This window comes from Carassius auratus, chromosome 32 (genome assembly GCF_003368295.1).
Source record: "Carassius auratus strain Wakin chromosome 32, ASM336829v1, whole genome shotgun sequence".
NCBI lineage: Eukaryota > Metazoa > Chordata > Actinopteri > Cypriniformes > Cyprinidae > Carassius > Carassius auratus.
The window spans coordinates 30894331-30918588 of record NC_039274.1 but is presented as its reverse complement, the minus strand read 5'-3'; the positions used below and the strand labels follow the sequence as shown (position 1 = coordinate 30918588).

General features: G+C 38.2%; 1 protein-coding gene across 3 annotated transcripts; it reads left to right on the top strand.

Moving 5' to 3' along the window:
• The first annotated feature begins 4471 nt into the window (after nucleotides 1-4471).
• LOC113052109 (dual specificity testis-specific protein kinase 2-like) lies at nucleotides 4472-23380 on the top strand. Of its 3 annotated transcripts, none has more exons than XM_026216443.1 (12): nucleotides 4472-4677; nucleotides 5157-5434; nucleotides 11824-11945; nucleotides 12584-12632; nucleotides 13460-13606; nucleotides 13687-13769; nucleotides 19370-19372; nucleotides 20340-20427; nucleotides 20625-20708; nucleotides 21217-21303; nucleotides 21507-21609; nucleotides 21791-23380. In XM_026216443.1, exons 2-12 carry the CDS (start codon nucleotides 5234-5236, stop codon nucleotides 22864-22866), a joined length of 2043 nt encoding a protein of 680 aa, XP_026072228.1. In that variant the 5' UTR covers nucleotides 4472-4677; nucleotides 5157-5233; the 3' UTR covers nucleotides 22867-23380. The 3 variants fall into 3 exon arrangements, with proteins under 3 accessions (XP_026072228.1, XP_026072227.1, XP_026072229.1); XM_026216442.1 differs by having other exon boundaries at nucleotides 4991-5434; XM_026216444.1 differs by lacking the exon at nucleotides 19370-19372 and having other exon boundaries at nucleotides 4991-5434.
• The last annotated feature ends 878 nt before the right edge of the window (nucleotides 23381-24258 follow it).

Below are 24258 nucleotides of genomic sequence, written 5' to 3'. Positions count from 1 at the left end.
TGACAACTTAAGGAACTGCACTTGCCACCTTCGTCAGGTAGAGTCAAGAATGAGTCCCAGATCTAAAAAGAGTCTAATGCATAAATACGTGGACTTGAAATATTTTAGTTATCGTTTTACTATTTTACCTTTATATTGTCAGTGTAGGTTAGATGATATACTAGTCCATAAAACAAATACAGTCAATAACTCATCACTAGGCCTGTTGTTTTGAACATTGCAATGAACTGACTATATTTTCTTAGCAGAAGCTTTAAGAGAATATACAGCAGAAATTTATCTCTGTATACAAAATTATCTTTTAAAATGAAGTTTTTCTGAAAAATGGTACTTTCGCCCCTGCTCTCCCCTACAAATTGAAATCTCTCTTTTTGCGTATCTTCTCAGCCAGTTTAACTGCAGAGAGAGTAAGCAGTGGGTTTCTGACTGGAGGGAGATGTTTTGGGGCCTTTGTGCTGGGTGAAAGCAGCCTAAAGAGAGCCAGGAACAGCCTGGGCACGAGAACCATCAGGAAGCTGCACACGCTGTCCGACTCTCAAAGCCATTGTGGTGAACACAGAGATCATACAGTAATGTAAAGCGCAGTGCAGACTGCAGTGCAAATGATAATAATAATAATAATTATTATTATTATTATTATTCTGTGACCATAGAGTCAGCTGATAAAGACAGACAGATGTGCAGCAAATGATCCAGGACAAAATGAAGAAGACTGAAGAAATCCAACACTCAGTAAAGCTGAGAAGAGTAAGTTTACATATTCAAGTTTATTTAAATTGAATTTATATATAAATTTGATTTACCAGATGCTTGGATTTTAAATTTTTTATTTTTTTTCATGAATCTGATTAATCAGAAAAACATTGAAAAAGAGACAGCAGACAATGTTGAGCTGTTCACTGATCTGATCCGCTCCATTGAGAGATGTCGGGATGAGCTGCTGGAAATGATGGAGCAGAAGCAGAAAGCAGCAGAGAAGCAGGCTGAGGAACTTATTAAAGTTTAAACTTATTAAACCTAAATATTTAATACAAATAACTTATTTTATATAATCATGAATCTGAAATATATATATGCTTTTGTTTAAAGAATTAAAGCGTGTACATTATTAGCTAATACCAGACTGTACAAATCTACATAGTACAGTAAATCTAAATGTATGAGATTTAATTTATGTAAAAAATGCTAGATTAAGTAAGTATGGATCACTCTAGTATATCCCTCAGATCTCTCAGGGCCATGTTAATTTTAGTAAATTTTGCTCTTTAGTCTTGTGCCACTAGACGGCAGCATAAAGTAACGAGAGCGGTTTCTTTGTGTCATGCAATACACGTACACACACACACACGATACACACTTGAATATTATGAAGAAGCTACTGAAAACATAATGATTTTTAATTAAAATTTTTATATATATATTATGCATTAGCCTATATTTAGCCTTTAAAAAAAAATCAAGGGCGTCAAAACAAAAACATTTTAAAGGCTCATAAATAACTTAAGTGACTTGCTTAATAATTCATACATCATAGATTTGATAGGTGTTGTCTTCCTATAAAGTTTCACACAGCACTGAAGGTCAGTTTGTCGTGGATTAACAGAAATGGCTTCTAAAAATAATACACATTACTGAAATAGCTACACAATTATGCTGTTTAATATTGCACTGCAACATGTGGATGATAAAAAAATATAAATAAAATAATGTCAACAATTATAAATATCACAGTGTCCTTCATTTTGGACAAATATAAAATACTTGAAAACCCCTTATCAAATAGTTAGAAGAGGCAACCCACAGTTTGGGCCAAAAGTTGGGGCAGTGACATAAATTTAGTGTTTTGCAAAGTTTGCTGCCTCAGTATTTGTAAATAATATTTCCACTTTTCTATGGTGTACTGAAACACCATGCATATTAGAAGTTTCAAAGGCTTTTATTGACAAAAAAATATATAATAAATCAATATTTAGTGTTGACCCTTGTTCTTCATAATCTCTGTAATTCGCTCTGGTATGCTGGATATTAGATTCATGGGCCAAATCCTGACTGAAGACGATCCATTCTTGCTTTATTAGTTCTCAGAGTTGATTGCAATTTGTGGGCTTCTGCTTGTCCACTCGCCTTTCGAGAAATGACCACAGGTTCTCTATGGGATTGAGATCCTGGAGTTTTCTGACCACAGATTCAAAATTTCAATGTAATGTTCTTCAAACCACTTTTTCACTCTTGCTTTGTGACATGGTGCTCCATCATGCTGAAAAATGCACAGATCATCAGCAAATTGCTCATGGTTTGTTGGAAGAAGTCGCTCTTGCAGGATGTTTTGATACAATTCTTTATTCATGAAAGTGTTTTTGGCAGAATTATGATAGAGCCCACTCCCTTGGATAAAAAGCAACCCCACACATGGATGGTCTCAGGAGGCTTCACTGTTCACAACACAGGACTCATGCTAACGTTCACCTTTTCTTCTCTGAACAATCGATTTTCTAAATGTCCCAAACAGTCAGAAGGGAGCTTCAACAGAGATAATAACTTTGCACCAGTCTTCTGCTGTCCAATCCTTGTACATCCTGCAGAATCAGTCTGTCCTTGACATTTTTCTTGAAGAGAAGTGGCTTCTTCGCTGCCCTTCTTGACACCAGGCCATTGTCCAAAAGTCTTCACCTCACTGTGTGCAGATGCTCTTACACCAACCTGCTGCATTTCCTGAGCAAGCTCTGCACTGGTGCTGACACGATTCTGTAGCTGACTCCTCAGGAGGAGATGGTCCTGGCGCTTGCTGGACACTCTGGGACGTCCTGAAGACTTCTTCACCGCAGTCAAACCTCTCTCCTTGAAGTTCTTGATGATCCAGTAAATGGTTCTTTCAGGTGCAATATTTTTTGTACCAATTTCCTTGCATGTGAGGTCATTTTAATGCAAAGAGATGATGACTGCACATGTTTTTTTGGAGGTAGCCATTGCTAACAAAAACACATTGATTGGAAGCGCTTCTTTCCTCCATCAGTCTGCATGCTCTTACAGTCTGTTTAGTATGATAGGGATTTCACCTGACCTGTACTCATTCACACTTTCACATGTGCTTTTATTATGACAAATCAATAAATGTTAGCTGGTGATTTTGTGGCAGGATCAAAAAACAGTAAAATTTTGGCTATTAAAGCTTTAAGCAATTATTTAAAATGCATCTGGTCACTCTACACAATATTCTAGAAACAATGTGAATGAACACCACAACAGCTTAAAGGCAATGTTAATAAACCATTAGCTCATCAATGAACATGATTTCTGCCCAAGTCCCATTTTGAATACACACTCTCTAGTGGTGAAAACTTACATATTGTGCCTTTATGCAGGAACTTTGCAAAACACAAAATTGATGTTACTGGGTAAATCTTTGGCCATGACTGTACAATGATGGAGTGCTTGATTTCAATCATTTTTGGCTGTATGGCAAGACATGACATACCCTGCATTACACTTTATTATAGATGTGCATATCACAAATAGGCATATATCAAATAAGACATAAACGTTATTTAAATGTATATCTAGCTTTAGTAGTGCCGAAGTTTGTGTTGTCAAAACGATCATTCACAGGCTGAGCCTGATGTAGGCCTATTTAATAATTTAGTAGTTGTTCAAAAGCATTTCTAAAACAGAGTGTCCATTTACACTAAGTGCAAATTGCTTGCCTTGTTGGCAGAGGCTATCTACACTAACTCCGCCGACCAATATGTGATTTGGCTTATCAACATTAGGTAAAATGTGTCATACTCATTTTGACGTGATCGACCCGGGTTCGAATACGCCTTTTGGCAAACTTTTTTCTCCCTTTTCAAATTTCAAATAAAATCAGAAAAGCATTTACTTTCTATGAAAATAAAGAAAATAATCAAAAAGTTGAAAATAAAGTATCGCATAGGGCTGGGTAGGTGTAGGGGTATGGGGCTTTATTGTCCCAATATGGAGGCATCCATTTAATAATTTGAATTAAAATTGAAATTTACACCCTAGAATTATTGCATACTGTTTTATAATGTACTACGATACTGAGGTGCAGATAATTGACACTATTGTAGTATATAAATAGCAGAAAATCCTGCTTTTATTAACATAGTGTAGTATTCTATAGCTATTTGCACTTAGTGTAAATAACACATCACACACAAAAAAAATGCTGCTATTTGCACTTAGTGTAAATAGCCTTTATCGCTATTTACAGAGTGCAAATAGCCACTGCCTTTTTTTTAAAGTCTATTTTTACTTCTAAATAATTGCAAATAATATTAGTACAGCTAATATCATTTGCACAACCAACGGGGATTTGGGCGCCACTGTTTGCTACGCAGCACCACTACATGAGCTTCTCCTGGTCATCTGTCAAACAAGCAGCTTTAGTGCGCGCGCCCCCGCAGGTGAGCCGCCGCCGCGCTACTGGACCCGCCCAGGTGAGGAGCTTCCAATAAGAGCTCAAACTCAGTCTGCACACGTTTCCTGCGAATTGCACACAGAGACGCCGGCAGGGACTCCCCGTTTAGTCGCTTTCGACTTGAAACACGAGTGGAACTGAGCAAAAGCTTCCATCATTTTAGGATATTTACAACGGCCTGAGAAATGGAGGGTGTGAGAACGAAGACAATATAAGTTTATACCTGTAGAGCAGCGCGGGTAAGCATAACGATAAACGACATGGTGGCAAACTTATGATAATGATTTTAACAAGCTCAATTTAGATAATAAACAACAGTATAAAAGTGTATTAGAGAGGTCGCGACCGTTCGTATCGCCTCACTTCTTTATGTGTAATTCATCATCCGCAGTCCGACTGTAGCGGAAGATGCCGCCGCCGTTCATTATCATTTACACTAGTTCAACTCCACTAAAACATGTTCAGCTCAAAAGTCTCGCTCTTGCAAAAACAGACAGAGGATTTAAATTTAACTGTTATTGAGATCGATTCTCCATTTCTTATTTGAAACAGGAATGTGATCCGTTACTGAATATGAGGGCAGACATCAGCATTGAGGAAGCGACGCACGAGCCCTGGAGATCGGTCACGCGCCGGACGCGCACCGGGGATTGCGCGTAGCCCTTCTTAACTTGATCAAAAGGCTGACCCGCTATTTTTTCTTGTCAAACAATTACAGGGACCTTGAAACTGCAGGATTACGTGAGCGTCAGAGATATGTAAACGCTCGTGGTGGAATTTAGAGTGCGCGAGATAATGTCATCCGGGACCTTCATTATGGATCAAGATGACTTGGACCCTGAGGCATCGGATTCTTTTTTGCACGGGATTCACGGAGCGCACCGGCCCAGGCCGTCCTCTTACCGGGCGCTGCGCAGCGCCGTGTCCAGCCTGGCACGGATAGATGACTTTATCTGCGAGAAAATCGGCTCCGGTTTCTTCTCGGAGGTGTTCAAGGTAAATATGTAATTTATGTCATGCCGTTTGTTTGTGTGTTTTACACAATGCACGTGCTGCATTTCCAGCACAGTGTTTAAATAAAGGAACACTACACGTAAACAAAAGCTCAAATTCACAGATATCTTAATACATTAAATAAAACATAAATTTATAGCATGGGAGTCATTTATAGTTTGTGTACTCATAGTTTTACAAATCATTTAACAAGAGTAAAGTTTAAAACACTTTCACTATTTTAGTTTAAGCTGATTAACATTAATAGCTGTAATATTATCAAATATCAAAAGCAAGTTTTTGAATCAAATACCAGTTTGTTTATCTAACTTCACAGTAATATCTTGTTTAATTCAGTTTGTAATCCAACCAAAATCTGACTTGTATTATTGAAAATGTATAAAAAATATCTAAACTCATTTTATTGATATCATAAGGTTAGGCGAATCCCTCAGTGAAAAATAACTACATTCTGCTCCTCTTCATAAAGTTCATCAAATTTTTTTTTTGACTGAGAAGATGATATTTTTGGTATGCACCTGTATGTAAAGAATATTACATCGCTCAAAAAGACCTACATAACAGAAATAATCCTGTTCTCGACTGTATATGATGTGATTCTATTACTGACTTTGGACAACTAAATATCTTTTCACTTCAAGCTGGATTTATGTTTGTGTGTCAAATGCCTCCAGGTTTTGTAGTTCTATAGATTTATGATCTGTTTTACCCTCTCAGAATGACTGATTGGCCAGACCATCAATTTATGAACCTCTTTGCAAAATTCTTATGATCACAGCAGTCATTCTGGCAGTTACCTACCTGTTAGAGAAAAGGGGTCATGAGTCACGACCCGTGTAAGGACAGTAGGTCTGTGTTGGTGTGAAACTAGATAGATACCCATTGACAAGGTGCACAGGGGTGCTGGAAACTCTACTCCTGTGTTTGTGAGCATGCATATGAGACCAAGACTGACAGAAAAAGAAGAGACCTAATTAGCTATCCCTCACCCAATTTACTGACCAGATACCAAATACAGTAATAACTTGCTGCTGGTTATTGCCCGCAAAAAAAGTCGCTGCTGATCAGGTCAATATACAAATGTGTGGTTGCTGATATTTGTTTCTGTGGTTATGAAAGATTTAAAATATGACATTTATAATTGTGAAGCCCAGTTAATAGTCCACAGTTGTGAGGGTAATTTTAGTTAGTTTTTAATAGATTCTTTACATTAATGTTATAGATCCTTCATGCATGGTTTTTATTTTTTTAAAGACTTTGCAGTCTGTCAACAGTAAGGACTGTACTGAAAAAAGTCTGTTTGTTCTCTTCTAATTGTTTAGTCAGAAAAAAAAAACTATTTCGTCTGCCTGTTCAGATAATGGCTTGATTGATATTTCATCAGATTTAAAGTGAAAAAAAAAAAATTGCTCCGGTTCTCTGCCTTGTTCTGCTTATCTTGATCAAATCAGAACTAGTGATGAAAGAAGAGGGAATTTTGTGTTTCTCTTGGGTTGATGCTCACCTCATTGTGGGATCAGCAGGCGTTCTCCTTTTAAGCTGTGCCAAAACAAACTCGCTATTTATGTGAGATTCCTTTACAAGAATCTGATGGAGCTGGACAGCCAGAATGAAGTCTTTTGAAATGTTTTTTTGTTGTTGTTGTTGTTGTTTTTCTTCTATCGGTGCCTTTTTAACTCACAAGTAGTACCATGCTGCATGGTTTAGTATAAAAGTGGGATTTAATCCTCTTTTAAAAATGCATGAAAGTAATTTGCATTAAATAATAAAATATCAAACCAAGTGCCATTTGTTTCAAAGAAACTTATACATTGCTAAATATTTTAAGTTTGCAAACATTAAAACATTTACATTTCAGTATACAGACACTATTCACAGTACAAAATAACTTTTAACAAGGTAAACTTCGTATCAAGTGTTTGGAAAAGTTACTTTTAAAAGTAATGCATTGAAATTTTGCATTGAAAGTAGTGCATTACTTAGTTATTTTTGGTTTAATTTTTGTCACCTGAGCTTGTTTATTTATTTTCATAACCAAAAAAGTTATATTTTTGGCAACTGTAATGACCACACACCAAAAGTGATTTAAATAAGCCTCATCCTGAAAGAAGTGCCTCTGTCTGTGCATCTCACTCCCTGTTTCTCTCAGCATGGGAGGTTTCACTGAATAAATGGGGGGACAAAATGTAGCTTTTTACTTAGTTATTTGAAAAATGTAATCTGGTTGCGTAACTTCTGCTACTTGTAATGTTTGACCCCCAACACTGGTTATATCAGTACATGCATTCCCTGAGAATCAAACCTATAAACTTGTTGCTAGCACTAAACAACAGGATATGCAATAAGAAAAGTCAAGGAAACCTATAGCAAAAGTTGTTTTCAGATGGCAAATGGTTGTGTTAAGCACCCAGACACTGGGCGCTGTAGATTATATAATTGTCTTCTCTGAAGAATGACAATGCAGAGTTCTTAATGGAGATCTAGGTTCTAATTTTATTAGCCGTGCATTTGAGCTTTGTGTTGAGGTCATTGTATCAAGTGTGCTCATTGAGTCCTAGTGTGTTCCTAAAATACTGTAATAAGTCTGGTGAGTACACATTGATCTGCATTTGACAAAGGGGTGTCACGGTAACACATCTTGGGTTCCACAATTAGAAAAGACACTCATTGGTGGGATCTGGTTCCCTCTTTGGTGTAACGGGTTTTAAAAATGGGCTCAATTCCATTAAAATGGATATGAGGAGTGTGGTTAAAAGTACCCGCTGTACATTGTAGTCCTCTTGTCAGTGGGAGAAGAGTTGTGAACTGATCGTTAAAGATAGGTTCTGATTGGTTGGAAAGTTTGAGGTTGTAAACAATTTGCAAGCTAGTTCTGACATGTTTTCAGTCCTCTTTAGTGCATCCCTATTGCATTCTCTATCTCTCTCTCTCTCCCTCTGTCTTTCTATTCTTGTTCCTCAGTGTCTTTTACTAGTCAGGGCATGCATGGATGTCAAGCTCCATTGCTTCCACAGAGCTCCTGGGCATGTTTGTTTGAGTTTGCGTATGCTTTAAATATGAATGCAGTCTGAATTTTTTGAAGCCTATACTTGTGAATACATTTTGATGCATTTTATAGGTGTGTGTGTATTTTTGATGTACGGTATTTAAAGCTTTGGTGGCATGGTGATTTAAAAATGTCTGCTGCTAACCCGAAAGTTCTAGTTTTAGAAGCTTAGCTCTTGTATTGCTAATGTAACTTTGATTGTCCTTGCAAGAAATGTTTATACCTTGAATAAAAAGTTCACAGTATATGCACATTGTAGGTTGCACAATATAAGCTGTAAAAATAGAACAGTTTTTTGTCTGATAATTTACTGACCGTTAAGTGCTCTATGCCAGTGGTTTTTAATTCCAGTCCTCGCGACCCCCTGCTATGCACATTTGTTATGTCTCTCTTTGTTAACACACCTGATTCAGATAATCAGCTTGTTAGAAGTGAGCTCTGTGCATGAACTGTTCCCACTTTCATGGTCCCTACACAGTGTTCATCGCACACTTCAATGCTCTTTGAATGGAACATACATTCACTTCGAACTGGAATCATGGAGGAACATCCTGTGATGTCCACTTTGCAGGGCACTTACGTTCGAATAGAACATACATCTGAAGCGATAAAAGAGAGACAAAATGTGCAGAGCAGGGGGGTGCGAGGACTGGAATTGAGAACCGCTGCTCTATGGGGCACTTTTAACGGTCTCTCTGGCAGTGTGCTGTGGTGTGTGAGTGGGTGTTAATGATGCTCTGGTAAGTGCTGTCTCAGACCAACTGTCTAAATGGCAATATGAGAAGTATGTTGATAAATCCAATTCATCACATACATGCATCCAGACTACTACAACTCATACAGTCCACAGCATATTGAGTGACCTCAATGCTCATTCAGCTACTGTCTGCTCTGTTAGGTACAGTGCAAGAGTATGTATTAGTGTGTGCAGTGCACTTGCTCTGGCACATTGTGCAGTGAAAATTTTATGGGCAACCCCAGTTTGAATCCAGCTTGCGCCATTTTCTTTCCAAACCAATGCAGACCTTCTCCCTATCAAAAACAAATGCTGTATAGATAATTTGTAGGCAGGCTGCGTGGTTTCTGTCCTCATAGAATTCCATGGAAAACTCCACAGAATTTGAACAGCTGTCATTCACAAAGCTCTACCCCCCCCCACACCCCCACCCATTGTTTGCTTGTTTAAAAAATTAGGTTGATTGCATACTGTTTTCAGCCACCGGGAGTGCAGTAACCTCATTTCCATTTACAATGGTTTACCCAATAATTATAATTTTGTTAATGTTAGCTAATATCCTCAAAAGTCCTCTATCCATAATATTGCTTTCTTTGGGGTAATGTCATCAAGTCTGAATCAGGAAAGAAATATGCACAGATCAAGCACCATCAGTAAGCAAAAACAGCCCACAACAGTTCTCAATATGTTGGTGGATTTTGATGTCGGAGAACAGGGGATGGACTTTGGAGGAAGCATTATGGATTATGGACTTGTATTTTGGCCAAAAGACATGGTATTATAGTTAAATATGGAGACATGTGAATTACTTGTGGATTATCTGGTTTCCGATAGCACCCAATCACTGTAGAGGATCCACTGATGAATAAGTATTGTATGTATTAAGATGTATTCTGTATTTCTCCAAATACACTCCAAATGAAGAAACTAATTCATGCCCTAAGTGTGAGTTAATTTTCAGAAAAGTTTATTTTTGAGTGAAGTATTCCTTTTAACCTGATCTGTATATGGCTGCATAATTACTTGGTGAATTTAATTTTAAAGGGATAGTTCACCCAAAAAGCATTGTACAACTGAGAGACTGCAGAATCATAATGTGTGTCCTACTGAAGAAACAAAGTCACCTACAACTTTGATGCCCTGGGGGTAAGCAGATAAACATCAAATTTTCATTTTTGGGTGAACTATCCCTTTAAGCTACTTGTTTAACTTTGTGAATGTCTGTTAAAAATTATCAACAATTATGAGTTTATGAATCTACACCATAAAATATGAAAGCACACAGATGTAAACCATGCCTGACTACCAATTGTTGCTCAGGAAAACAAGACTTTCTCGGTTTCCTAAAGGACATCAATTCTCACTACACAGATATTTTTATCACAGGATACCGAAATATGTATGTGTGATTAGTGTCTTCAGTATCCCTTAGAATGTGCTGCACCTGTGCACTGTTTACCTTTGATAAAAGCAGTTCACACACAGCCTCAAATGTGTGAGCAAGCGTATACTCTCTTGTGTGAGCAAACATTTCTCTCTTGCTGCAGGGCTGAGTTATATCAGATAATTTATGGATTTTAAAGTTTCCTGTTATTGATCTTCATGAGACTCACAAAAGCAGATAAGGGTGCTCATTGTTATCATGATATCCTAGCTTGCATACGTTGGTGCTGCAGGGAAGATCAGTCAGTCAGACAACACTGCACAGGTTTGGGTGTCTTCAATCAGGCATGGCTTTCTCCTTTTGCTTGATTTACATTGTCTATACAAAAGTAATATGACAATAAAAAATTAAGACTTCTCTTGAAGCTTGGATGCAGATATTTAATTTTGTGCATGTGTGTGGAAATATCGCTAACATGTTCAGGAAACCGAAAAGTTAGCAACAACAGCAATTCCTTTATTTGTCGTTGCTATGAACCAAAATATTATGGTGTTCTAATTTCCTGTGAGATGTGCTCTGATGAACCACTCAAACAAATTTAAAGATATGAACATGGACACCAGAAGCATTTTGTGTTGTTACATAATGTTAGATTTTCTTGACCTTTTGTACAGATGATTTCACACGTTCAGTGCCACAAATTTGCCTGTATTTGATTTAGTTATTTACAAATTGTACAGAATCTTAAAGCGTTAGTTCACCCCAAAATTAAAATTAGACTGTTTTATGCCCTCAAAGCATCCTAGGTGTATATGAATTTCTTTCAGACTAATCTAGTTGTATTATAAAATTGTCCTGGCTCATTTCATGTGACTTAACATTGTTTTGAAAATTGAAACTTAAAAAACTTTTGTTTCTAAATTTGAAATTCCACAATTTCCGTATAGGCTCCACTGTGTTTCCGCATGGGAGGTGTGCAGATAATACAGATAATGTCTCCTGCAGCCAGGGACTTTGAAGTTTGGGATGAATCAGAAGTGTGTGTGTGTGTGTGTGTGTGTGTGTGTGTGTGTGTGTGTGTGTGTGTGTGTGTGTGTGTGAGGGAGGAAGAAAAAGGCCAGAGATCTCGGTCCAGCTGGCCCAGACATGAATAGACCTCTAAAGTGTCTGTCTGTGACAAGTATTTTCTCTCTCTTCCTCTGAAGGCGCAGCATCGTACCACGGGGCAGGTGATGGCTCTGAAGATGAACACCATGGCCAGTAACAAAGCCAATATGCTGAAGGAGGTACAGCTGATGAACCGCCTGAGACATCCCAACATACTCAGGTCTGCAGTGCACACATCTATAACAGAGCTCATCAACATTGAATATTAACCATATACAGTGGGGCTCGAAAGTTTGGGCACCCTTTGCAGAATCTGTGAAAATGCGAGTCATTTTCAAAAAATAAGAGAGATCATACTAAATGCATGTTATATTTGATTAAGAACTGTCCTACATTTCTTTAAAACATGAATATTGATGTCACAGGATGGCAGCTTTTGTCTTGCCTCCATAACTGCAACCACTGTTTATATAGAGTAAAACATTTAACTTAAAGCTGGGAAGTAGAGGAGGGAGCAACACGTTAACACATTATTAACCATGAAATACAAATATATTTATCTTAAACAAATCCCCACATGAAAACAGGGGATGTATTTGTTTATATATGCCAGGGCAAGAAGTCTTGGTCTTTTGTTTGCTTAACCTGCACCAGTTTGTGTGGTCTCGTGTTTGAATTAAGTGTGCGTGTTTGTGTAAAAGCGAGAGCGTGTGTTTTTCATGCATGCTTAAGATTGCCTTCAAAATACAGGTGTTCCAGTTCACATTCTTGAGATAGCACCTTCTCTTGTTTTTTTGTTCTTTTCCAACACCTTTTCCCGTGTGTGTGTGTGTGTGTGTGTGTGTGCACGCCTTTTAGGTTTGTGGGAGTGTGTGTACATGAGGGACATCTTCATGCTCTGACAGAGGTAAGTGAGAGTGCTTATAAAGCATATAAAACAATAGTTGTTGGATAAAATTGTTCAAGATTAAATGGTATACACTACTGTTCGAAAGAGAGGAGTCTACTATATATATATATATATATATATATGTATATGTATATATGTATGTATATGTGTATATGAGAGAGAGAGAGAGAGAGATATAGATTTTTTTTTCTTTTTGAAAGTTAATGTTTGCTAAGGCTGCATTAAAAAAAGTAAATTTAAAAAGAGTAATAATTTGAAATAATATTTGAATAAAATGTTTCCAATTTAAAATATTCATACATTATATTAAAATATCATTTATTTTTTTGGCAAAGCTGAATTTTTCAGAAAGTTCAGCAGCTATTATTCCTCTCTTCAGTGTCACATGATCCATCAAGAATCATTTCAGATTTCTTTGATGAATAGAAGTGTCAAAATAACTGGAAATCTTTTGTAATGTTATTTTTTTGTAACATTATATAAATTGTCTTTACTGTCACCTTTTGATCAATTAGTACATCCTTGCTGAACAGAATTATCAATTTCTTCAAAAAGTTATCTTCCTGATCCCAAATGTTTGAACAGTTGTATATCTTTATTTATAGGTAGGATTTAGTTTGCTTCACAGAAGTCAGTGCAGAGTAGGGCTGTGCAATTAATCGAAAGCGAATTGCAAATCGCAGCCCTAATGCAGACCATGCCTTTTCTGCAATGGATACATGTGATGCTGCCTTAGAATTTGGTTAAAGGAAGATATCTTTGGAGACCCTTTGGAACAGCCTTCTTGCACGGATATACACTAAATATATATATGTGTGTTGTAGTACATTAATGGCGGTAACCTGGAGCAGCTGTTGAACAGTGACGTGTTCCTGTCATGGTCTGTGAGAATTAACCTCAGTCTTGATATTGCCAGAGGACTGCAATACCTCCACAGCAAGGGCATATTTCACAGAGACCTTACATCAAAGGTACACACACTGGAAGTGCCTTTATAAATAGTAAGCGCAAATATACAGTAAGGGCACAAATGTTGTTTTTTGTTTTATAGAACTGTCTGGTGCGCTGGGAGAATGGGAACTGCAGTGCCGTGGTGGGGGACTTTGGCCTAGCAGAGAAAATTCCTGATCACAGGTCAGTAAATTGCATCGTCATACCTCTAGAGATAAGATTAGATATACACCATGCTTCCAGAGAGAGAAATTGAAGCAGTCAAGGACTGATTGATGAGCTTCCATTTTTCCATAAAGCACTCGTATCTATAGCTGGAGAATAAACTATTAAGTGCATGTGACGTAGTCAGCACCTCATCTTTAGCTTAGTGCAGCCTCTACATACCCAGCTCATGTCCTAGTCATGTCTGGTTGTTTCAGTACATGTGTACACGGTGCTACACGTGTAAATGAAATGGATGGTAAATACCTTAGATATGCTTGAGTTATGATGTTGGCATTTACCCCAGTGGCCCAAGTATCTGTTCTCACATGATGTGAAGCATGTACTGTTGCACTGCAGGCACATGCAGTTAATTTAGACACTTGGCAAGAAAAACAAAGGAGAAATTACACTGTTGCCCCTAAAAAACACTTTTCATCTTACTGCATGCGTGATGTTTAAGGTAAATGCTGTTCGTAAGTGTAGGAGCCTATTTTGATTAGATTCAGTTTTTGAATATTTTTGTTTGAATTTGCTTCATTTGTTATCTTTATTTATGTTACCATTTGGATGAATATTCTGTAAAAATATGTAATATGTTAAAATTCTTTACTGGCTCTTTAAGAATCACGAGTGTGAAGTTTGCGGCAGTGCGCTCTTTGGAATACAGTGGAGTTGCACAGTTTTCTTTACCTCATCCGTGATATTGAAGATTTAAGATCACATTTTGCATTTTTAATTTTATTTGTTTTATTGAACTGACAATCAAGATTAAAGGAAGATATTTTAATCAGAAAACGGAGTACGTGGATTGTTTTATTGGACACGGAGCGAGTGAAACCAAAACTGAAACTAAATGTGCACTCACAGTAAGATTAAAGGCAAATACAATACACCTTAACATCTGAGGTGTCACATAACATGACCGTCTGATCCACAAGGTGTTAAACTCATACCAATGATGGACACTAAGCTACAAAAAATAATTTATTCATATTATAAAATAATTATACATCACAGTAATGATACATTATAGCTTTTAAATTCCTATCATGCCTTCCACATTAATATTAAAGGGTTAGTTCACCCAAAAATGAAATTTATGTCATTACTGACATTGTTCCAAACCCGTGAGACCTCCCATTTATCTTCGGAAAACAGTTAGATATTTTAGATTTAGTCTTACAGCTCTCAGTCCCTCCATTTGAAACTGTGTGTACGGTCTACTGTCCATGTCAAGGAAGGTAAGAAAAACATAATTTAAGTAGTCCATGTGACATCAGAGGGTCAGTTAGAATTTCTTGAAGCATCGAAAATACATTTTGGTCCAAAAATAACAAACTATGACTTAATTCAATATTGTCTTCTCTTCCGGGTCTGTTGTGAGCGCGTTCACTGCAGTGTAGTAATATCCCGTTCGCGACGAATCATTCAATTTACCTGGTTCTTCTTGAACCAGTTCACCAAATCGAACTGAATTGTTTGAAACAATAAGCATTAATCCACAAATGACTTTTTTTATGTGGCTGACACTCCCTTAGTTCCTTTTGGGTGAACTAACCCTTTAAGCAGCACATAGAAATTGTAGTTTTCATCAATTGGATTTTCCATATGTTGAAGACAATACATAAGGTCACAAGGGCATAGATGGAGAAATCATCCCTTGATATTTAAGGAATTTCTAGTATGGGGGTGGTTGGAGGTTTTAATAGTGTAGACAAAGTTACACTCCTAGCAAGTAGATCAATGATACTGTAATTGCAAGTTGACTTTTACTAAGGAAATAGGAAATGAAGGGAGGAAGTAAATTGACTCTTACCAGCATATCACTTGGAGGTATACAAATATGAGGGGGCCATGCAAAGCATATTTTAAAGTACATTGCGTAATTTTCCAATTTGTGTACATTAAGCTTTAGTATTTAGTATAAGTTTAGTATTACATGGAGCTGGTTACCTTATGGGAGCTCCCATGTTGAGATTTAGTTATAAAAAAACACACACAGTTGCACATTTAAGTAAGGGATCACTGTTAATGATATTCGAGTGCTTCTATATTTGAGCGGAAACTGTTTGGCCAGCGCAGACTACTGTATGTTATCGTTAATCCATATATCCTGTGGATTAACATTCCTTTCAATGAAACATATTGGGACATATTAAAGTGATCTGCTGCTTGTGTAATTCTTTCCTCATCATAGGGCGTTTGTATAAACTTGTGTATAAAAGCAGAGGCTTATAAGTCTGTTAAGTCTTCCTTTTATATGCTTTCTCAGCACAAACAATAGGGTAGCTAAAGTGTACCACCCAAACATAGCATGTGTGATTGTGAGTGCCATCAGAGTGCTATTTTTGTTCTGTCTTTGACATTTTCTCTTCAACGCAATGTTCAGAAGAACATGCTACTCTTACATTTTGCAACAGTACGAATAGTTTTTTAAATATTTTCCAAAAATAATTTTTTTTAGCTTTTATCTGCTTACCCCCAGGACATCCGAGATGTAGAATCAAGATTTCTAGCTTAACCCTATGCAGTCTATCAGTCTTATAATGTAAGTGGATGGGAATTACGGCTAAAACCTACAATAAAACTAAAAGGAAACCTTTGTGTCTTTACGCATCAATGAATCGTCACGAGCCGCAGAGTTTAATTTGGTTTTGTATTTTTATATATATATATATATATATATATATATATATATATATATATATATATATATATATATATATATATATATATATATATATATATATATATATATATATATATTGTTGATTCCCCTCCACTTACAGTAGAAGACTAATAGATCGCAATGGTTTGAGCTAAAAATCTCTTTGTGTTCTACAGAAACAAAGTCACCTAATACTTCGATGCCCTGGGGGTACTGTGATTGAGCCCACTCCCTTGGCTTAGAAGCAACCTCACACCGGAATGGTTTCAGGATGTTTTACTGTTGGCATAACACATGAATGATGTTAGCGTTCACTTTTTCTTCTCCAGACAAGCTTTTTTCTGGATGCCTCTTTCCAATATAATGAATGAACCAGAATTGTGCTTTCTTGCCTGACCATTATATTGAACAATCAAATGTTTAGAACTTTATTAACACCAAAAAATTTTAAAAAAAAATAAAATACTAACAAGATGTTAATTAGAGTTGCTGAATTAAACATGCAGGAAGATGAAATCATGTGATTTAATGTTGTCTAAAGTTTGAAATGTATATGGATGGTAACCCTCGTTAACTGGTTCCATTCACAGAATGTAGCATCTGGCAAATGTATTGTGTAGCCCAACCTGCAGCTCTACAAATGTCTACTGATAAGGCACTCTTTGCTGAAGCTGGCAAAGCAGCAACGCCCCTGGTTGAGTGTGCCCTCAGTCCCAGAGGGCATGGTTAGCCTCTGGCCTGATTGGCCATAAGGATCACATCCACAATCCAGTGGAATATCCTTTGTTTGGAGACAGTGTTTCAGACTGTCTGAAGAGCTCCTTGTCTGCTTTAGTGTATTTTTCCAAATAGATGTGTAGGGCTCACATCGATCACAACAGAGAAGGGTCAGGGGCCCCTTCCTATGGGGATATTTTGCAACTTTACCACCTAAAAAGAGTGTTAGAAACCTAGGGCACACATCCAGGCCAGGGTCTCAGGACAACATGAGAGTCTGGCCGCCAAAATACTAGGCACAATTCGTTAATGGAGAGGGATTGGAGATCCCCCACCCAATTGGTAAAAGTGAGCACAGTCAGGAAGACCATCTTCATAGAGAGGGCACTAAGTTCAACTGACTGGAGGGGCTCAAACAGAACTCTCTGTAAGGCCTGAAGGACTATGTAGAGATCCCAAGAGGGGATGGGGCGCAGCCTTTGAGGATTCAACCTATGGGTGCCTCCTAGGAATCTGTTAACCAGATCTTCTTCATTGATCTGCAGTCTACGATGTCATGGTTCGCTGCAATAGTGGCCAGAGTTCCTCCTGATCACATCCAGGGACCAAACATGGAGGTTACAGAGATCTGAATGCTGGTGCCAGATTGTTCCCTTCCCCTGGTAAAGAAGGTCCCTCCACAGGGGAATCCACCAGGTAGTAAGCCACAGTGGGCAATGAGTGGATTTTTGTGAGGCCTGGATCTACGCCTGATCGAAGTGACTCCAAAACAGTAGGACCGCTTGGGGATAAAACCTCCACTTACCCCGGAGTGTGACCTGTCGTGAGAGGGAGACCGCTACAAGATTGAGGTCGCCTGGGCATGCAGAGACCTGAGACTTTGCTGGCTCCACAGTAAGAAATGGCAGGCAAGATGTTTGCATTGGTGCCATGCCCATTTTTAGGACTTAGGTGTGAAGCCCTTTCTGAAGTGGTCTCATATGCATCAGTCCCAATGGCGTAAGCCCGGTTGAGGATGCCTTTTTGCCTCTGAAAAGTATTTGAGATTGACTACTATCTTGTACAAGAGTGTTCCTAAGCAGTTCAGCACAGACCAAGCACGATCCTCTGAGAGGTGTGCTGTCATGGTGACCAAGTACAGTCTACACCGAAAAAAAGAGATACTTTGCACAGGGGAGAGTTTGTTCTTCTCTCAGTTGACCCCAACTCCTAATCCGTCCCAAATGCTAACATGTATTCTGGATGGGAGCTTGTATAGTGCTATTCTGGTCAGCTTCCCTCCTCCCTTGGTCACCCATCTCAGGTTCTCTACGAAGCCCTTTGAGGGTTCTTAGCATCCTTAGGACAAGTTGGCAGTGTCACCTCCCTGCGTGGTACTGGCCACTGTTCAGACTTGACTGTCGGCTCAGGCTGTTGCAGTGCCTCAGTAATCCTTGCAGTGTGCCATCTATGGTAATAAACAGACGGAGGCTGCTGCTTAAGGGGTCCAAGTGAATAACCTGACCCACACCGAGGCAATAAGTGTTTAATGGCCTCTGTTTTTAACTGTGGAGAATTGCAGAAAAAAAATACTTGTGTCAGCAAAGAGATCGTTGAGAGCTCATTTTCTTAGCTTCTCGCATCTCTGCAAGATTGAGCTACAGGTGGAGCTCCTGGACCACTGATGTGGACATTTGCCATCTCTCTCTCTCTATCTAGGGAACGCCTATTTATTCCCTCGCTGGACCACTGTCAAGGGTGGACCCAATGTATAGTGTTATGGCAGAAAGGTGCCTTCCACAATTTCATCAGCTACTCATGCACTTCCATGAAGAAAGGAACTTGGGTGGAGCACTGGTGAGTGTTGCACTTGGTCTCCAAGGGTCGAACAGTAACTGTTATCACTACGACACATCTATAATACCGTTGGTTCCAGCTTTTGTTCACTCACAGCTCGTCCTGGGACTAAACACAGCAATGTTACAAGGTCCAGAATCAATCCCAGGATGTGTTTGCGTTCACACAGAAGGATTTTCCAGGACCAACATGCAGTGTGAAAGGGGCTCTAAAGAGACTCTGCAGCATGTCCAGGGCATGGCCAGCTATGCAAATTTTGCTCACCAGTTTCCTTTGTCCTTTTGTCAATAATGTCAGAGTTGTCTGGGCTCCCAAGTGCAACCCTTAGTGTCGGAACTTCGACACAACGTTGAAGTGAGTGACTAAAGGGGAACTATTGGTTTTGTCTTTCAATAAAGATGCGTTCGATCCTCGCTGTCTGTGCTGATTTAATCTAGCGGGTCTAATGACTGTTCTCTTCGGCCAATCAGTGATCAGCAGGGTTTACACATCACATTTTAGCAGTACAGTACTGTACAGCTCGCAACCTCAGCCGAGGTGGTTCTGAAAAAGGTACCAGGTGCAGTACACAGTGAGAACCCCCCAAAAGCTAGCTGTGCCATACCATGCATTGGAAAAGCACTATATGTATACAGCAATTTGTAACCTAGTTTTCCATTATGAACACATCCAGTGTGTACATGTGATGTAATTTAGGGACTTGTTTCCGCTCTGCGTTTGTTTATATTAATGATGGCTTTGTAAGAAAGTCTGTATGTGTGAGAGAGAGTAGTTTTACAGTTAAGCTAAGCCTTGAATTTCTCATTGGTTTTTTCAATGTAATGCATATTTTGGTGTGCTTGCAAATGCTTCATGTTTGCGTGTAAAACCACAGGTATTTGTACATGTGAAGAAGACCAAGCAGATTGCTAAATGAGGGCTTTTTGGAAAGCTATCCTAAAAAGGAGAAAGCATTTCAGATGTTTGCTACGGTATATTCCCTCACTCTGACTAACCCACTCACACTGGAGTACATTTATCTCTCTCTCCTTGTATCCATTCTTCCCCTCTGTCTATTTATGCCCAGTACAGTCCTAGCCCAAAATAAAACTGAGGAAGTGTCTCTCAGCAGAGTATGAGTATGCCAGCTAAAATTAAGATCTTACAAGACCTTGTTCGGTTTTATTTTTATACACCTACGCACACATAATCAAGCTGTTGGTTAATGGACTAGGAGTTTATGGGCGTTAAATTAGGAAATGAGGAGTAATTGTAAAAAGATAAATAGAACTTGTAGGTTCACTTTAAGTAAATGATTTTCCTGTTTTCCCTTTGTCTGTTTTCAGTGAGGCAGAGAAACCGAAATTGGCTGTTGTCGGCTCCCCCTACTGGATGGCTCCGGAGGTGCTCAGAGGAGAACACTACAATGAAAAGGTTGAACACCATATGATTCATTACCCAGATATGACCAGAGTCCTTTTCAATGACTGTTTCACCCGCATAACTTATCAGATTACTGTCATTTCACAATTTCAAATGCAAAGTTGGTGACATTATTCCCAGCGTTTGAGAATAATGTTATTTTAAATTCATTATTATCTGTAAAGGATTTTTTTTTATTATTATTACAGGTTGATGTATTTGCCTATGGAATTATCCTCTGTGAGATTATAGGCAGAATACAGGCAGATCCTGACTTTCTTCCACGAACTGAGGTAAAAAACAGAATGTACAGTATCTTAAAAATTCAGATTACAGTTGAGCTTTTTCAAAACTATTTTACCAGTTTTAGAATTATAACCTGTATTTAAAGAAGTGTGTGTGTGTGTGTGTGTGTGTGTGTGTGTGTGTGTATATATATATATATATATATATATATATATATATATATATATATATATATATATATATATATTTATACTATTCTATATCGGTTTGGTTCACCCTTCCATCTGGTCTATGAATATTAGGCCTGTAACAAACTGAGTGAGTACATGAGATTATGAATATGGGTAATAGTTTACTCCTTGTAAGATTACAGCACTGCCAATGAATTCATGCTTTTAAATACAAATCATTGTTTAATTATGATAAACTTATTATCAGGATGATTTATTTCAGCTTGTACTCTTCACAGTAGTAACATACAGCTTGTATCAGCTTTGGAGCATTTTTTTTTTTTCTTAAGACTGAAGTTAGGGTTGTGTGGTGATTGTTTTTCAGGACTTTGGTCTTGATGTGGAGGCCTTTCGCCAGATGGTTGGAGACTGTCCACCTCATTTCTTCAAAGTCACAGTCATCTGCTGCAGTGTAAGACCTCTTATCTACAGTCATGAAAGATCATACATTCAACATTCATCCTCTACAAATCTCACATGCTGACACATGTTTACATGTTTTTATACCTAAGAGCCTGTCTAATTCTGCCAAGATACAAATGTATTATTCTAATCAAGAAGTATGACTTCACAAAAAAAAGTGTTTACATTTAAAAAAAAAAAATTCTCTCCCAGATGATCCCAGACAGTCGGCCATCATTCACCGAGGTTGTAGCAGAGCTGTATAAGATAGTGAATGATCGAGAGAAGAGTGAATCTATGGAGCCTGATGTACAGGGTGAGTAAGCAAAAAAAAAAAAAAATATATATATATATTTTTTTTAAATATCTTTTAGTTTCTATTTAAAATTGTATTAATTCAAGTATAGTTTTCACCTTGAATATGAACAAAGAACCTTCCATGTCATGTAATTTAAAAAAAACTAGTTAAATTTAGTTGTTGTTTTTTTTTTTTTCAGTGTTTTCAGACCGCTCATCCTCAAACACAACACCTTTGAGTCGAAAACATTCTCTAAACATTCCTGCTGACCCGTGTCTCTGTAGCAGCAAGTCTGATGTACTCCTCCCTCCGTCCCCTTTCCTGACTCGGACCACACCGATGCGCGTTAACCCCTTCTCCCAGCGCCAAGACCTCAACGGCGGCCGCATCAAGCTGTTTGACACCCCCAGCAAGTCTGTCATTTCCCTCACCTTTGCTCTCCCTCCGCCCCCTGACCCCAGCAGCCCCATCTCCTGTGACCAAGGCCCTCTCCATTTCCACAGACGCAGCCAATCACTGCCCTGCACCCCAGAAGACATCCAGTCTCTACGTGGTACTGCTGCCAATGAGAAACGTGAAAATAATCAAAGTGTTATGAATCCAGTCAATGGAAATTTGTTGGACATGGGAATGGACAGTGTGTTGACTAAGAGCAACGAGAGTATTGCTGATCTCCCTAATATTAGTGAGGTTTTTGATACACCCGGTGACAGCATTAGGAGTTCAGACCCTAAGCAGGATGACAAGGAGAAGAATCTTGAAATGAAGAGTCAAGAAGCTGTAGCTGATGACTCCGGTCTTCCATTAGATCTAGAGTTGATGTCTCCAAGCCGATGGAGGTTGGAGGAAAGCGTTGAGGATCCCATGGACTGTACCAACTCTCCTGATACACTAGAAAGTGTTGTCAGTGCTTCAGCCAAACCTTTCTCCAATGGCTGGAGCTCCCCGGTCTCCAATGAGCCATCCTCATTACCTCCTTTACTAGACATGGACAACAACAATGGCACCGTCCCTATCAGTCGATCTCTGGGATGGGGGGTTATTAACTCCAATGGTGCCACGACCCCTCTTACGCCTCCAGAACAGGATGAGGTCATAGCCTGTCCGGGTTGCTGCCTAGCAGGGATGAGTTTCCCTTCCATTTGCACACGTGGACCACGACAAACCCCTTATAAAAACTTAAATGGCGATGCGGCCAGGAAAAGGCTTCTGTGCAAAGCTTTGCCACCCTCGCCTACAGAGCCAAACATTGCTCTTCCTAGCACACAGACATAAAAGATGCATGCTGTATAGGTGAAGCACTACCTTTTAATACAGAAGCTACTGCTTAATGTACTCAATCAAGCTGAAATATGTCATTCTGGACGGAAAGAAAATGCAATGTATTGTGGTTTAGACTAAGTGGATCATTTAGTATTCTGATCTCATGTCCTAGTCCTTTAAAACTTGAACACTCCCATAGGTTTTAATGCCTTTCTAAAGATGTGTGTTGTCAATATCTTTATTTTTACAATTATTTGAACGTTTATGAAAATACTTTGAGAATGGGAAAAAAATTTATGACATTAAATGACATGGACAAAGTACTAACAGGCTATGTTGTGTTTATGGAAGATATGAGTCACATTATCTGTAATATACTAACTCTACATTTTACATTATATGTGTCAAATGGTATAACCGAAACAGTTCATGGGGTAATGTATGCTATGTTTATTTCATGTTTGTGTATGTGTGTATATATAATGTGTGTGTGTGTGTGTGTATAGAAAATGGTTCAGAAGTTTGCAGTCAGTTTTTTTTTTTTAGTTTTAGGTTTTTTTTTTTTTTTAGCAAGGAATAAAAGTATTAATTGCGTTAAATTGACAAAACTTACAGTCAAGACCGACAAGTCACCCAAAATAATTTTTAACTTTGTTCTTTGACCCTGAATGTATCAAGTTTTCCACAAAAATATTAAATCGCACAAATGTTTTCAGTATTGATAATGTGATAGTGATATTGACTGATTAGTGCAAATTGATAAAATAAGTGCAGCTTAGGTGAGTATAAGTGATGTCTTTTAAAACTCTTGAACATTGGCGTTTATAGATCAGAACAACTGTAAGTTATATATTTACAGTGGAGATCAAAATTGGAGAACAACCTACAATTTCCTACATTTCAAGGTCATGGTTTAGTCCTTTTTGGAGTTATTATAACGGGAGTAGAAGGGCAGTTTAAGCATACTTCATAAATTAATTGTATTCCTGAAGCACAGCATAAAAAAAAGTAATATTTGAAAAAAGAACTCTGCTCAATGTTAGAGATCACTTACAGATACCTGAAAGTTATTGATGTTAATCTGGCACATGGTGCAAATTTTCTTAATTCTATGATGAACCCTATTTAACTGACAGCATTCCTTCCTTTTAATTTTCACTAAGATTGCAAGATGGTGGGCTGCTGTAAGGGGAATGAAACCTGCAACAGGAGGTTGTCCAGATGAAGACTAAAGGGATGCCCCTTTCAGCCATTGCAAGAGAAGTTTGTTATTCCAAATCGTTGATTTCTAGAATATTGCAGCTTTACAATGATACTGATTCAAGTCCCCCAAAAAGGCAGGTTGTAGTGGGTTGACTGAAGTACAGGCATTTCTTCTTTTCCACTTCAAGCAATTGTCAGATG